Source organism: Lupinus angustifolius, chromosome LG16, assembly GCF_001865875.1.
Source record: "Lupinus angustifolius cultivar Tanjil chromosome LG16, LupAngTanjil_v1.0, whole genome shotgun sequence".
NCBI classification, from domain to species: domain Eukaryota; kingdom Viridiplantae; phylum Streptophyta; class Magnoliopsida; order Fabales; family Fabaceae; genus Lupinus; species Lupinus angustifolius.
This window is the reverse complement of record NC_032024.1, coordinates 1,757,279-1,773,776: the sequence shown is the minus strand read 5'-3', so window position 1 is coordinate 1,773,776 and position 16,498 is coordinate 1,757,279. Positions and strand designations below refer to the sequence as shown.

The following is a 16,498-nucleotide window of genomic DNA, read 5'->3' as shown; positions in this document are numbered from 1 at the left end:
CAATATGCTTCAATACATATTATATTGTATCATTTTGACCCACATTTAATAGGAAAAAACAAGAAAATATTATTCTACATGAGATACATTGCTTAAACTCTCTGCATACAATTTACAATGTTTATATATTACATTAACATGACATATACAGTTGTGGATCCGTGGCGCAATGGTAGCGCGTCTGACTCCAGATCAGAAGGTTGCGTGTTCGATTCACGTCGGGTTCAATTCCCATTTCTTTTTCTTCCATTTTTGTTTTAACACAAAATATCAAATTTTTATCATTCGTTTTTTCTTTTGTTCAATAATAATAGAGAGGGATCCACATATATATTTACGCATATATATATATATACTAGCTGTTTCAATTATTACAGCAATCACACAAATATACAACAATTGTTTTAAGGATTTAATATGTATACATTGACAATCTAAGTGTTTTTTGCACTGTCAGGAAATCCCCAGAGTTTATGTTAGCTAATATTGACTTTCAAACAAAAGTATTAGTGCATAAATTTTAAACTCTTGTTTTAATTACTAAACCAATCAACAAAAGACAAACTACATAATAATTAGGTGATCAAAGTCACTGGTGGTGAAGCTTCAAAAGCAAAAACAAGAGCAAAATCAAAATCAAAATCTTCAGCTTAATTCCATTGAGCATAAGCTAAGGAGGTAACAAGTAACGACACATATTTGGCTAGACAATAAGGAACAATAGTCACTGTGTTATGGTCATTTAACTCACCCTGGAATATTGATTAATATACATATCGGATAGAATATACAACCTCTTTGTTTGCGGAAATAAGACTCTGAATAGAAACTCTCCTCAGACACCACTAGGTTAGAGCCTCATACATTGGGCCACCGTTTTATACATATAGGATAGGGGATAAATTATTACAAACACATTAAATCTTGTGATACATCAGATATATTGAAGGAAAAGAAAAGGACCCTTTATGTGACATTGTCTTGTCAATAAATTGCATTAACCTGAATCTCTTGTTAGTTTTTCAGGCAAATCTGAACCTGCTACCTTATGTACAAAACTGCAATCAAGTAGCAAAATTTATATTAGAAGTTTGTCACACCAACATTGTATTTTTATATGCAATATGAATGGGATAGGGGCATTTTTACAGTACAATAGTCTTTTCCCTAGGTTTGGAACCAAGGGTGAGTTGTCTAACATTTTTACTGCTAGCTACTTATATCTAAATATTTATCATAAAATCATTGTTCAATGGAATGCTTAACAACTCATCCTAGGTACCAAACCGGTAAGAATATCATCCGGGCCTTTAAAATGCGGATCATATCATATGGCAGCATCTACTGCAGCCGCATTGAGCCATGATTATGGATCGCGTTGGCTGAGTAGCATGTATTTTAACTTACTATTGAGAATCTGAACCAGGTGCATCCGAGTCACTTGCAGAGGGATTGATTTGATACTGAACTGAAATTAAACCACCCTCTGTTTCACTTGTAGATAAAGGAGATCCTTGAAGACTTGCCACTGAGCTTTTTCCAGATGACAAACCTGTGAAAGGAGCGTCTAAATCAAGTTGCATATAAAAAATAAAGAAAGCAAAAGTGTTCTAACTTATCAGAATAGAAAAGCGAAACGAGACCACATGAAGTATTTTGATCACATCTTCTTGCATACTGTGTTGGTTTATACCCAGAAAGATTCGAGTGATCGACACATAACATAGAGAGAATTTCAAGACCAGTACAATTTAAGAAAGACAACATTTTCTGATGAACATAGCCAAACCATTGGGAATATAATTTTGAAAATTTGGGGCACCATCTTTCTTATTTGCAACCGTCTCGGCACAATTGTGAACACATCAAAGAAACCAACAACCAAACCTTAACCTCATTAAGTGAGATCAATTACGTGGATAGAATGACTCCATAAAATTCTACCATAAATTATATTCATTGACAAAGTATTGTTATTTAAAATTTTTCTAATCATTTTCCCTACGATTTTTCTTGGGCTCCATCTTCCTACGGAAATTGGACTAATCGTCTTATGATCTACTCTCCTTACTAGGGCTTCTAACGGTCTCATCCACACATATCCAAACCATTCCATTTGACTTACTCTCTTTACTGGAGCTTCTAACGGTCTCCTCCATATATGTTCAAACCACCTAGGACATGATTCTATCATCATTTCTACAATACGGTAATAGAAAAGGTAAAAATGGTCTCCAACTCCATGGTTGTCACGCCATTTATAAATGAAATCATTATACCTTTTGATAGCTCACAGTCAACGCTAAACCCTCTATGATGTTGTAGAAAACAAAATCTTACATGAATGTCTTATGCATGATATTATTTACTTTTACCACAACCGTTACCTTGAATTATTATCACAATAACGAAGACAGCAGTAAAAATCATGGCCCAAGTTCTACTATTGGAAGATGATGAAGATTTAGTAGCTCTCATCTTCTTCAAGGCTTTCATTCTCTCTACCCTTGCACGCTTCAACATAGCAAGTTCAGATATCTCCCTCATTAGCTTACGGTCAGCTGCATCTAATGTCGGAGGTTGTGGAGGTCTTGGAGGTCTGGCAGCCTTTTTATTACTTGTCCTTTTACGCTTCTCCTTTACCGGGAGCTTCTCGGCACGCCTCACCGAGTCTTGTCCCATCTTTGGTTTGTTTGTCTCTTGCACCACATCCATGGAAACTTCATTTAAGTTTGACTCATTGCTGTATAAACTTGGTCTGTGGTCACTGTTTACAGAACCTCCAACAAAACCACCAGAAATTTTAGATAATAACGTCGTTCCTCGTTTCGAAGTACCTGGAGTAGAGACGTTATTTGAATCATCTCCTATTAGTGGCATGCCACTTTCAAGATCAACTTCTATATCCTTATCCATCGCACTTCTTTGATCCATTTCGATGCAAGAAACCTAATTCAATTTATCCAAGTTTTGTTAACTTACAAAATGCCCTCTAAACTGCCACCTTACTCAGTTCATGAACTCAACCCGTCACACAAAATGAACTCCACAATGAATGTTATGCACTAATGGCCTAGGATAACCACAAATCACCAGGAAAACCCGATAGCTATACATAAAACTCGATGCCAATGCAGATATCTCATAAGGTTGCAAATTAGACAGATCCAGACAATAATCAAATAGTTTTTAACCTTCAAAAACTATTTCTCTTCCTTTCTAAGCTATTAACCACAAGCTCGTCATTCCTCCAAAAATAGAAGCAAAAAAAATGTAAACCCAATAACGAATTGACCCTGCGCGACAAGAAGAGAAATTTTCAATCAAATGAACATAATTAACAATCTTCCAATGATTTTCTCTTCAAATTAGTGAAAATGATATTATGATGAAGTGGCATAATTGAGGGAACCAAATGATAAAACTATAAGTAACCCAAAAACAAAAAAAAATCATACTCTTAATCAAAGTATGCAAAAAGAAAGAAAAAATGAAAACCTTCAGAAGAAGGCAAGGAACAAAAGTTGAAAATGCATAGGGCACCAACAAAGAGAGAAATGATTCTGAGCAATGAGAATACCTCAATAAAAAGGTCAACACAGAACAAATACATAAAAATATATAAATAACCATTAAACCCCACAAAAGTTACAGATTATGAATATAAAATGCAAAACATAGCCTACACCATATCATATCATATTAAACTTAGAACATATATTATTGATTATGAGTAAATGGGTACCCATGAAAAATGTAAAGTCAACAACTTTAAACTAGTTACAGCCATTACAATAATAATGATAATAATAATAATAATAATAAAAGAACAAATGAAGATGAAGAATTAGAAGAAAACAATACCTTTGAGGGAAAAGGAAGGAACAGCGGATCCAATGAAGGGAAAAGTTGGAATGTGCAGAGAGCGAGATTTAAGGGAAGGGATAGGAGGGAATCTGCAAAATAAACCAAAATCACTGCAAATTTTAGATTTTTTTTCAAACAATAATTTCTCTCTCTCTCTTCAATTTTGTTGTGCTTGTTTTTGTTTTGTTTCTGTTTTTCCATGTCATGAGATGTCTTCAAATAACAGCACATTTATAAGTAGTAAAATGTTAACACGTATTGTTTCATCTGAAAAATATAAAAAAAATTATAAATTATTGTTTTGGTAAAACTAGTACCTGACCTGATCTTTTCGGGGGTATTTGATTATTTTTTCCAATAAATATTATAATCCAGAATTAAATCTTTAACTTTTTGGTTATCCAATCATCCCGAGTATCTAATAGAACAATACATCGTTATACCAACACCTTGTTGTCAAGGGAGCACATCAAATATGTACAAGTTATGTCACTGCATGTACCACCGCTCTATCATTGATTGAAAAATATATTTAAATTAAAAAATAATAATTAATTATTTTCTAATCAATTACAATTAACGGTACATGCAGTAACACAACTTACGGTACATCATCGGATAATATGTATGATGTTCTCAAGTTATACATTATTAATGCTTTATGGAAGGGAGGAAAGTTATAAAAAGAAGAAGAATATACTTTAATACCTATGCATATTCACATTGTTTTTAGAGTGTGAATATGTATATTGACTATGTAAAGTTTATACACATGTACTTCATCATTTATTATTCATTTGAATGATATTTTTTGAACAATAATTAAATATCAATGATAGATAATATAATTACAGTATATAAAACTTATATAATATTAGTACATATATATTTTTCTCTTGTTTTTATTCATTTATACATGTATTCATTTTATTTAAAATTTATAATATACTTTTATCTGAGATTAATTATATATTAATATATGGATGGTGAATTAGATCGATAATATAAAAACTGTTAAAGTATCAATTCAACTTTTAACAATATCTCAAAAAAAATTAAGAATATCTTCTCTATAAATATCCGAAAAATAGTAAAATTGGGATTTAGATAATGGACAATTGGACATCCCTCACCGACAGTTGGCAACTCCGAATTTCACTTGTCTGCACCCATTTTTTTATTCCTTTTTTGTCATACTTTTAACCTCACTATTTCACCTTTTTTTTAATTTTGCCTTATAAATAATAGAGACACATGTATATGCTTAGAATGTAATAGTTTTTATATGGTTATTGAATTATTTACCATTTATTTTTAATAATTATTATAAATTATTAAATGAATCATGAATTATAAGTGTATAAATCTTCATCTTCAATAGATATTACACTATAATTTTATATATTTGATAACAATGCATCTTTTATATGTTAATAACTTCACACCATTGTGTTTGACTCATAGTTATTAAAACCGTACCGGCCGGTTCAACCGGAAAACCGGTGAACCGGTCCCCTAACCGGTACGGTACAGGTGTTGAACCGGCCGGTATTTTACTAAACCGGCCAATTTATACACATTTATATATTTTTTTTTTTTAAAAACTTAAAAACTCATTACAAGGATGACCCATCTTTTTAACTCTTCTTCAACACTCCAAGACACATGCTTCCAAGACATACTTAAATTACACATTTTGGTTCCTAACATTCGTGTGTAATCTCAGTGACATTTGTGTAATCTTGGAGTACTGTCTGAAGATAGGATTTGGTAGAAAAGTGTAATATTCATATTAGACAATTTTGACTCATTGATGTTAAATGTTAAAACTCTAAATTTATTTGTTTTATAGAGTGAGTTGTGAAGTTATGTCATTTATTTATATTTTGTGGTTGTTAAGTGATACTTTTGGATGATATATGTTTTTTAATTTAGACTTTGAATTTGTTAAAGACTTAAAGTTGTTTATTTATGTGAATTTTGAGTAGATTATAAATATGAATTATAAATTTGAGTATATACCTATTTGAATTTTTTTGTTATAGGTTTATATATATATAAATATAAGTAAGTATGTCCAGTTTAACCGGCATGCGGTTTAATTACTGAATCACTGGTTGAACCACTGTACCACTGTACCAGTACCCTGACCGGTTTGATAACCAGTACAGTTTTAACAACACTGGTTTGACTTTGTTTAGCACAGTAATTGACAAGTTGAAAATTGATAGTTGAGTAGTTAATTGATTTTTTTAATATTAATAAGGGTATTCTCTTACCTTTTTAGGATGCGTAACAATTCATTTCAAGAAGTGTTGATTTAAGGAATCAAATTCTATTTTTTTGTCATCTTGAAAATTTAATGAAATCTATACTAGATCAACATTTGTTGGTGAGTAATTAATTTATTGAGTTAGAGTTATTCAATAAATTTAGTTATATACTACTCACTGAGTTGAATTTGATAAAAAAATTAAAATGACATAGTGTTATATTGGATTAGAGGGAATTTAATGGCATAATGTTATATTGGATTAAAGGGAAATAAATTATCATTTGGTCAAAGCAGAAGACAGAAATGATATTTCCACCTCACAGATTTCGAAAAGCTAACTTTAAATGTAGTAAGTCCCTTTATCTAGTTTTTTGTCTACCAAATAATTATAAATTTTTTTTTACTTTACCACTGAGTTATAATCTATCAAATACTTACACACCAACAAAATTAAAAAAGAATACACTTCTGACTAAATAGTATCTAGAATAAGAATAGGGAGCCCAAATTACAAAGTTCTCCAACTCATTTCTCATTTTTTGCATAAAGTAACAAATAAAACTAATGAATTGGCAAAGCATGAATTTATCATTATATCTCAAATTGTAAAAAAAATTAAATAATAGTTCATAGGTAGCATGATAATGCCACCCATGATCGGAATGAATGAAATTGTAAGTCGGAATTTAGTCAATAATAAATACTAATATAATATTTGCTGATAAAAAAAAAAAGTAAAGAAATGGATTCAGGAAATTCACTAAGCTAAGTGAAAAATGGGTGGTGGGTAGAGTCGGGATCACATGTCCCAATAATGTCTCATCTTTTTATCTCAAAATAATTATATATTAACATATAAATACAAGAAAACTTTTAAAAACAAAAAATAATAAAAAATAACACTCTAATTTACTTAAGAGAGAATAACACTATCCCAAAGATGAGAGTGTGATAAATGAGATAATTGATGATACCTTAATTACTAGTGAAGTATTCAATGCAGATAAGTATATATGCACTATGCAGGTAGTGACAAATATCAATTCTTGCAGCTCTACTCTAATCATGCAAAACCCCAATAATACTAAGAGAGGTCTCATCACATAAGTTAAAAAACCATTACATACTATATATATATATAGTATATAACTACATATACCCTGAGCTAGCTAGCACTATCTATAATTACTTAATATTAATTACCATTATAAGTTTCTCCTACATCATTATATTAATTATAACCTATGTGCTGAATTTTCATAATTAACTCTTCATCCGAGATGACACATAAGAATGTCCTCAAGCATCCCATTATTCCTTAACAAAGCCTCATTATCAATTAATATATCATCAGAGGATCCAAAATCTTCTCCATTGTTCTCATGCTCTTCAACATAGCCACTAGATGATGACGTTGAGTTCATATAATCACTCATTGGAGGGGTAGAGTTATTAGATGCTACAAATTCTCCTCCATGATTCTCATCACCTTCAACAAAGGTGCTAAACAAAAAAGGTTCTGATTGTTGTTGTTGTTGTTGCACATTGGGGTGGTGAAAATGATGATGAGGAATAATGGGCTGATTAAGATGTTGATATTGCTGTGGTGGTGGTGGTGGTGACGGTGGCAGAAAACCAACACCACCGCTACTATTGGTGATGGTGCCACCATTATGAATGAGGTTGAAGGAAATAATCCTTGGAGTATTGGGTGGAAGGTGAGTGTGGTTTCCTTCATAGGTGGTGATAACAAAGTTATTGTCTTCTGAGGAACGCTCCACTCTTTTCTTCACGTTACATCCTAGTGTGGTGCAACGGTAGTAACTCCTACAAATATTTGGGTACCCCACAAAAACGTTTTTACTGTTACTGTGAATAGAAGAAAGAGAAATATTGAGAAGTGAAATGGCACAAGTGTTAGTATATATATATACCTGGGAAAATGGTTGTTTTTCACATATTTCTGACCATACTTGCGCCATTTAAATCCATCTTCTATATTAGTCACATTAGTGTTTGCATGTATTACATATCTCTGTTCTTTTTGCTTCCTTTCTTTGTTCCTTCTTTCCACTACCCCATTTCTAACAAAAAACACACAAGTAAAGTTTTAACATCAGTCATAAGATTTGGTATCTTATTATTTACCAATCATATCAAAAAATGTCAATTAGTTAAGAAAAAAAATCATAAAAATAAAAAATAATTTTGTTATTACTTGTTGTAATCTGATTGACTTTCGACTAGAAACATAAATTGTTTTGGACATGTGATTCTTATTGAGTAATAAGGGCTATGCACATAAATTATGGGTTTAGGTGAAATTATCTACTAAGCTAATATAACTAATCAGGTTTTTTCTAACTTTTCCATTTTCTAATTGTGACTTTTAAAATTAATCACGCGCATCTCATATCATATGCACACTACACGTGCATGAGTGCATGCATGCACACGCATAGATACTCACACTAATTTGTTTTAAAATTATATAAAAGAATAAAATTTGACAAGCTAAAATTTACCATATTATTACCTAATTTTAGCAAACTTATGATAAAATTTGGAGCAGCAAGTAATAGAAAAATTATATTTTATATACAATATTTTATCTTATTATATTTGTCATTAATAAGAAAAAAAGGTCATCTCATTTAATAAACTAATTAAAAAATTATCAACTTTTTTAAAAAGGTAAGTATTTGTTATTTCTTTAAAAATTTAATGATATAAAAATTATTAAATTAATAATGATATAAAGGTTATCAACTTAATTAAAAATATAATAATATAAAATAATGAATATAAATTATTTCTTTTTTAGAAACAAAATAGAAGGACTCATGTGGTTGTGTGCTATAAGAAGGATAACATGTCCCAAAAAGTTATTGTCTTTATATCCTAAGTTAATCACATCTCACTAAATAATATAAAAAATTTATTTTATATTTTTATGATTTTTCTTTTTAAGTATATATTATTTTTTAATTGGATTGATACACAAACGAGATATCAAGTTGGACACATTATTTCCATTTTATTTACATGATGTAGCTAAGGAACCAGATCCCTTGTATATTTTATGTTTTTTCTTTTTAATTACGTGGCAATTTTCAATTTGACTCAAACGATAAGTAATAAAAAGAATCGGACATGTGATCGACGACAGATGAAAAGAAATATATTATGTCTTCAGAATCTCCACCATGTCTCTCTTTCTCTACTGTTTTTTGTTTGTAAGCAACAAAACAAAACTAGTAACTGAGAGAGAAATAAATAGTAAAAAAAAGTTATTTACTTACGACATTAATGCATTGTTTCCTTGATGGTGTTGTTGTTCCTTCATGATATTAATTGAAGTTGGAGAAGTTAATGATACCACTGAAGTGTTCTGCACCACGGAGGAGACAAGGATAATTTCTTCATCTGTGTCGGTCTCTGCTTTTAACGTAGGAAGCCAATCAAACAAAGGAGAGTTATAATCTGGAACTGTTATCAACTCCATGAACCCATATGAAGCTATTTCGTTTGATAAGGTTGTGGGAAATATGGTGCTAGATGCATCTTCTTCCACAATCTCTGAAGATAAAAACAACTTGTTATTATTGTTGTTGTTGAGGATACTTGTGTTTGCATTCATGTTACTGATTGGAATTTGATTTTGGAATGAAATGGTAGGGATATGTTGAAACTCTCTCTTGTTTTGCTCCATTGAATGTTATAGAATGGTTGTGTTATGTATCACCAACCTTTGGACATGTTCTGAATTTCTCTTTTCATGTTCTCTCATTGCACAAATCCTTCCTTTTATATTCTACAAACTATTAAAGCAAAGGGAGTTTGTGAAATCAAAATTGTGTTTGTACCAAAAGTTTTCTATGTCTCTATGTCAACTTAATGATAATTTACTAAATGTGTTAGTATGATAATTAATGAAAAATTAAATGAGGTGTGTTATTTATTATTAGAAAAAATTCTATTGGATTAATATAGAAACATAGAAAACTTGGGATAAGGAATTTGAGTCATCCCATAGATTATATCACTCTACGTGATTAGGAAAAATTTTAATCAATAAATTTTTAATTTAAATATACATGTTTTTACCCAATTTAAATGAATGACTATTGAAATGAAATGACATAATTTTTTTTTGATACATTAACTATTCTCTATAATGGAAGTGTGATTCATTTATGATAGATGGGTGGGGCACAAAAGGACAGTCTAGGGATTGAATTTTTATTTTTTCCTTTTTTATTATTAGATGGAAACAAAAAGTATTAATTTAAGTAACATTTTTATTTATTAGATCACAATAAAAAACTATTTAATATCTAATTTTTTATATAAAGATATTATTGATATAAATGCTCTTAACAAAATTTATTTTAAATATTATTTTGGCCTCTTAACTTATTTTATTTTCTCATTTTAGCCTCTTAACTTTACTTTTATTCTTTTAGTCTTTTAGTTAAAAAAAATCTAAGTTTTTTTTATGTCGGGTCAATTGTTTCTCTATCCTATAGTTCATGCTAAAAAAATACACGGAGGGACTAGTAATAGTAGAAATAAAGTTGAGAATCAAATTGAAGGAAAGAAAGATGAAAGATCAAATTAAGAAAACATAAATTAATAATTGAAAATGTTTTTTTCCTTTTGTTTTTGTTAGAGTTTGACTGAATCAAAAAAACTAAAAAAGTGTCTAACCATGAAATGGTTATAGTTATAAGCATAAAAAAATTTGTGTTAGTTGATTTAAATTTTTGGTAGTAAATAATTAAAATATATTAAGTATTTTTTAACTCCTATGTTGAAGTATATAATGTGCACTGTTGCAAATAAATAAACCTATAAAAAAAATTAAAACTCAAGAGTTAAATAAAAAAGTAGGATATTTTACTTTTTAAATATCAATAATTTTTACTTTCTTTATAATAATATTTTTATTTTATCAAACAAAATCTACTATTGTCATATTAGATTGGAAATAAGATCATATTTAGTTTTAGACGTTCCGGTAATAGAACATGAGGATTGTGGGAGGGATAAATTTATGAGTTTTTAATTCAAAAATATTAAGAAAATGAATTTTTAATTTTTTGATACCAATATAAGCCTAATATTGGACTGTCTAATATTGGAGAAAATCTTAACCCATTTTATTGTTTGCCCATTTGTATGAAGGAAAATTTGATTGGATCTCATGTTGAGATAATCGTCATCTTATGATTGCGAAGTAAAATTAAACTCATATCTAATACTGAAATGGGAGAGAAAATATGATAATGTATTGTTTTTTATTTATTTAATTAAAAAATAAATAAAAATGTTGACCCTTAAATTTTTTTTATCACTAATTGCTATCATCTCTTCTCTGGTGGAATTGAATCCTTCAATATTGGAAAGGGTCTAAACCATGCATCTAAGGTTTGTTTGAGAATTGAATTTTGGAGGGGAATGAAGGGAAATGGAAGACTTAGGAGCCAAGAAATACACTTGTGAGATGGCTCTCAAGCCTCCCATTTCCATTCTTTCCCCTCCCAAACTAACCCCAAGGGGGAAATCATGTGTTATTATTTTAGTCTTCCCCTGTAATAAATAATCATGTTATAAAAAATTGTGATAATTTATTCTTTATTATTAGAGTTAAATTTGACTCATTCTTATTAATGACAAATATAATAATTTGTGATATATTATTATTTTATAATATTTATATTTTAAAATTAATGATGACCAAATACAAATGCTGAATGAATGGTACGATGATAGTATAAATTTTTTATTGCTATACACATTTTTATCATAAAATAATGAATATATTATGATATATTTATGGACATTTACTTTAAGACATGTCAGCTAATGGGCCCCACAGTTCAATATACACATTTTATAATAATATTATATGAATATACTTTTTATATTAATATATGATTATAAAACAATATAATATAATACTTATATTTATATTTATACTAAGATTATCATTAGAGCTAATAAGTGACATACATATAATTTCATTAATATGCTCAAAAGTTCTTGAATTTTAATTAAACTAATAAAATAGTTTATATTAAACTCGATTCGAGTCAATCTTATTAAGTCGATTTGAGTTGAATTTCACTCATTTTCATACCTGCTAACTTAAAAGAACATCTTGTATATGTTAATAAGAACACAACAAACCTTTTCAGAGATAATGGTGAGGTTTATGGGGACATCAAACCTCATGATATAGGATTGAGTGATTTGGATCCAACTCATAATTTGGTTGATTTGGAAGTGCGAGATGTACTTTAGAATAAATTATTACATAGTTGAAGATTAATAGTTTCGTCTATGATATTCTAATGATTTAAAAGTAAATAAGTTTATTCAAAAAATATGATTTAAACATTGATTTTGTATCATGTAAAAGCTTTCATACTGAATTATAAGGTAAATAGTGCACTCAATTTTTCAGAAGTCATTCACCAACACTTTCAAGTGTTAAATGCAACGAAGTGTTTTTTCGTAACAACATGATTACGGCTTCAAATAATATGGAATTTTTTTAAAAGAAAAGGACATAATTTGCAATTTGCAATCATTTGGTATGAACAAGGCCAATGTGTTGTTGATGGGAAAAATCAATATCATAAAAACTGGTTCATGCCGGCTGGTTTAATCAGTAAATTGGTGAGTCAGTCTCAATACTAGTATGGTACAATAATTATATTGGTCATGCAATCATAATGGTTAGAACCGGCCAATTTTTATTTGAAATTAATTTTTTAATGACAATAAAAAAATTATTGGTTTTTTATTGATTTTTCAACATTAGTTTTAATATATTATATATGTATATGTAATTTCGTCAATATACAGTTTAATTAGTGAACCACCAATTTAATATTAATATTACTATATCAGTACCTTAATTGATTTCATGACCAATACAATATTAATAATACTCGGAAAAACAATCACCATCTACCCATCCAAACTTGTCAAGCCATGAGAGTGTGTTATGTTGTAGGAGACTCCCTACAAGCCATATTGAAATAAAAGTATAAAATATATGTACACATTAACTTTTATTATCCATCATTTATTTGGATTACTTTTTTTAAAAAGTCAACAACAATTAAATATTAAGAATAAGTTATGCACTGACAATATAAAAAACACACACTGTTAGTGTATACATTTTTTTCCTCTTCAAATAATGGATGGAGAAGCATTTCCTTGGTTGTATATTATTCATGATGCATTAATTTAAAATTAAATGAATTAATTCCAAATCAATAAATTTATTTCCTTGGTAAAGCACATTGAATCTCTTGACTAGGGATGAGGATATACAATAATGTAATATCTACACATTAACATCGTAAAGATTTATATATACTCAATGCATCATAAACCTTCCATTTGAATTATATTTTTTTAAAAAGAAAATGATAATTGAAAATGAATAGTAAATGATATAATAATAATATAAAAAATCTTATACTATTGATATATACATCTTTTTCTCTGATTTCTCTCGGTATAAAATTGTACACATGTTATTGATTTGTTATATTTTGATACATTTATGAACTTGTACCCAAGTCCTAACCCACATGTTTCAATCACAATTTGAAGCTTCTATGCCCCCCTTCTAATTACCCATCTTAGACATAATTGGATTCAAAACACAGTTTGCCTATAAAAATTAGCATCAACAATATAAAACTAAACAAGTAACACTAAATTGTAAAGTAGAACATATCTATATGATCACAACAAACAAAACTTTCATTCCCATCAACCTAAGATATAGATGTATTTTACAAATGTTCCAGAGAACATGAGTAACCAAAATGTAAAAACCTGGTTCTACCTTAGAATCTACTATGGTGAAACAAGAGATGCAACCCAAAATTAATTAGACTCTTACAAAAGATTAGAATCATACTCCTCAATGTTCAGCTAACTAAAATATGCTACTCTCACCATTAATTTATTTCTAGACATTTTCTTAAGATATTAAGTCCAAGTAGCTTAAACATTAATAAAATTGTCAATGTTTTAACATCCCCTCCACATAAGTCTGTCACATCAGGAGAAATGCTATTTTTGACCCATAACTAAAAGATATTTTTTGGCCCATAACAATAGGAAAGAAGTTAGGCTCTGGCTCTGATATCATGTTAAGGTTCCATCTCAAAATCAATTAGCGATGAGAGAAGTAGCCCAATAGATATTTAAACTATTTTCGAGATAATGAGATAGGCGATGTGAGACTTACTTCCGAACAATAATATTCACTACTTGTTATAGAAAAGAAGTTAAAAACGAACCTCTCCAGCACCCTTCTTAGCTTGCAATGTAGCAACAACATCTTAGAACTTCTCTATGTCTGGTATCTTTGCCTGATAGCTACGGCAAATTAAACAAATAGTATCACCAAAATCTGTTCACAATTACTCTTATACCAGTTAAAGTCTGAACTTATTTTCATTGATGCTATCTTGAAACAAAATAATATTTTTTTTAGCTATCAATCAAAATGTTAACAAAACATTAATAACATAAAGTTGTATATCTAAGCCTCACAATAAGTATTGTGTTTTGTATAGATGACAAAGTGTAAATAATCCATAGATGTATAAGGCAATGAAACCTGAAGATCCTTTTGCTGAGCAAAAAGATTCATTTCAACCAGCTTGTATTGCTGAACTATACAACAATAAGTGCAAGTGATCATTGATACAAAAAAATATACTTCTGGCATATAAGTGGAACTCTCCTGAACACATGAAATAAATCCATTCATAAGTGTGGTTCTTTTAAGTGTAAGAATGCACCCTTTGTTTCTCAACTCAATGCTACATCAACAACTATGAGACTCATCAATTAAATAGGATTTATTGCATGGATCGAACGATGCTATATAACAGAAATAAGAATAAAACACTAAACCATAATTTTCTAGAAGGAAATATTAAGAATGTTAAAGTGAGAAAGAATAGTATTTGGGCCTAGCCCAACACTAACCATGAGTTCAGGTTCGGCTGTGTGTTTTTATTTTGGGCATATTTCATTTGGGCCTTAGATTTTGAGGGATACAACAATTTGTGCAAGGGCAATCTGAATTTTAATGCAATGGATTTTACTTGCAGTATAGTTTTCAAATTTACTTGATAACAATGAAAGTGGAATGTGACTTATTTGTGAAGTTAGATGAAAGTAGAACTTAACTTAACCTTCACTTTCAACTCAAGGAACTTTCTGGTGTGGGAGCCAAAAATATATATAGAAAAATACTTGAATTTGCACCAATAAAAGTGTAGTTTATTAGTGAGAAATGAGAAAAGTGAGTATACTTAGTTATATTAGGTGATGAATTTAAAAAATAAAGAATGAGTGGAATATTTGATTTGGGGTGTCCCAACCATTTTGGCTATGTCAACTAATCCAATTTGGAGTAGAACCACAAACTCACTATATATGATTACTCCATCATGGTTCCATGATTATGTTGGAAATGATAAGGTTTGTTAATAAAGCATAAACTAATAACTTGTCCATGCAACTACTAACATATAGTGAAAGGATTAATGTTATCTTTGGTTTACATATTTGTTTAACACATGCTTTTGTCTTTGACCAGCTTGTGTTTGTTTGATTCAATGTACTCACGTTGTTTAAAGCATCCAAACCCTAATTTTAAGACATTAAACTTATGAGTTTTTTCACTCATATTTGTTCATTGTGTTTGATTCAATGTTTATAAGGGTGGGATCTGAAACAGTGAAACCGCAGGCATATTGTGAAGAAAAAAGAGTGCTTATTAAAATATTGAATAGTGAAGACATTTATAACAAAGACTGAGGTCACATTTATATATCAACCAAACACTTTAAGTCATTAGATAACGAGTCTAATCACTAATAAAGTTTTTCTTCTGCTCATTTATTGTTGATGTAGAAATTTAATTAATTATTACATATCTATATGTATATCATACTTAAATTTCCTACCATCTTCCATCATTTCAAGTGATACATCAAATGTGAGCATATGAATTAAAGCCTTATGGCTATACAATTCTTTTCTCCTCAAAAACTTTACCTTAAAAATATTAATTATTTTATTTTATAATAGTGTTCACTATTTTTTTAATTTTTTAGTTCTTTCAAATCTGTCTGAGTGTGACAAGAAGTTGGGTGAAAAGGCCAGAATAACCAAACTTTGAGGATTTGTCCACATCTCATATAATGCTATTTCCTTATCTGATTAGACTCCTCTCTATTTCCAGAGTGACAAATGCTATTTTTTATTTTAATTTTTGGGATAAAATTGTCTTATCACAATAGATAC

General features: G+C 29.4%; 2 protein-coding genes and 1 non-coding gene across 4 annotated transcripts; 1 reads left to right on the top strand and 2 right to left on the bottom strand.

Annotated features, from left to right (window-relative positions):
• On the top strand, positions 156 to 227 carry TRNAW-CCA. Its single transcript has one exon. It is a non-coding gene; the product is annotated as a tRNA-Trp (tRNA).
• Positions 748 to 4,090, bottom strand: LOC109329742. 2 transcript variants are annotated; one of them, XM_019563518.1, is made up of 4 exons: positions 3,865 to 4,090; positions 2,388 to 3,296; positions 1,408 to 1,552; positions 748 to 1,058 (listed from the first exon to the last, which is right to left on the bottom strand). In XM_019563518.1, exons 2-4 carry the CDS (start codon positions 2,932 to 2,934, stop codon positions 998 to 1,000), a joined length of 753 nt encoding a protein of 250 aa, XP_019419063.1. In that variant the 5' UTR covers positions 2,935 to 3,296; positions 3,865 to 4,090; the 3' UTR covers positions 748 to 997. The 2 variants fall into 2 exon arrangements, with proteins under 2 accessions (XP_019419063.1, XP_019419064.1); XM_019563519.1 differs by lacking the exon at positions 3,865 to 4,090 and having other exon boundaries at positions 2,388 to 3,298.
• On the bottom strand, positions 7,414 to 9,782 carry LOC109329194 (probable WRKY transcription factor 23). Its single transcript, XM_019562865.1, has 3 exons — positions 9,445 to 9,782; positions 8,077 to 8,226; positions 7,414 to 7,969 (listed from the first exon to the last, which is right to left on the bottom strand). The coding sequence occupies exons 1-3, from the start codon at positions 9,780 to 9,782 to the stop codon at positions 7,414 to 7,416; spliced, it is 1,044 nt and encodes a 347-aa protein (XP_019418410.1).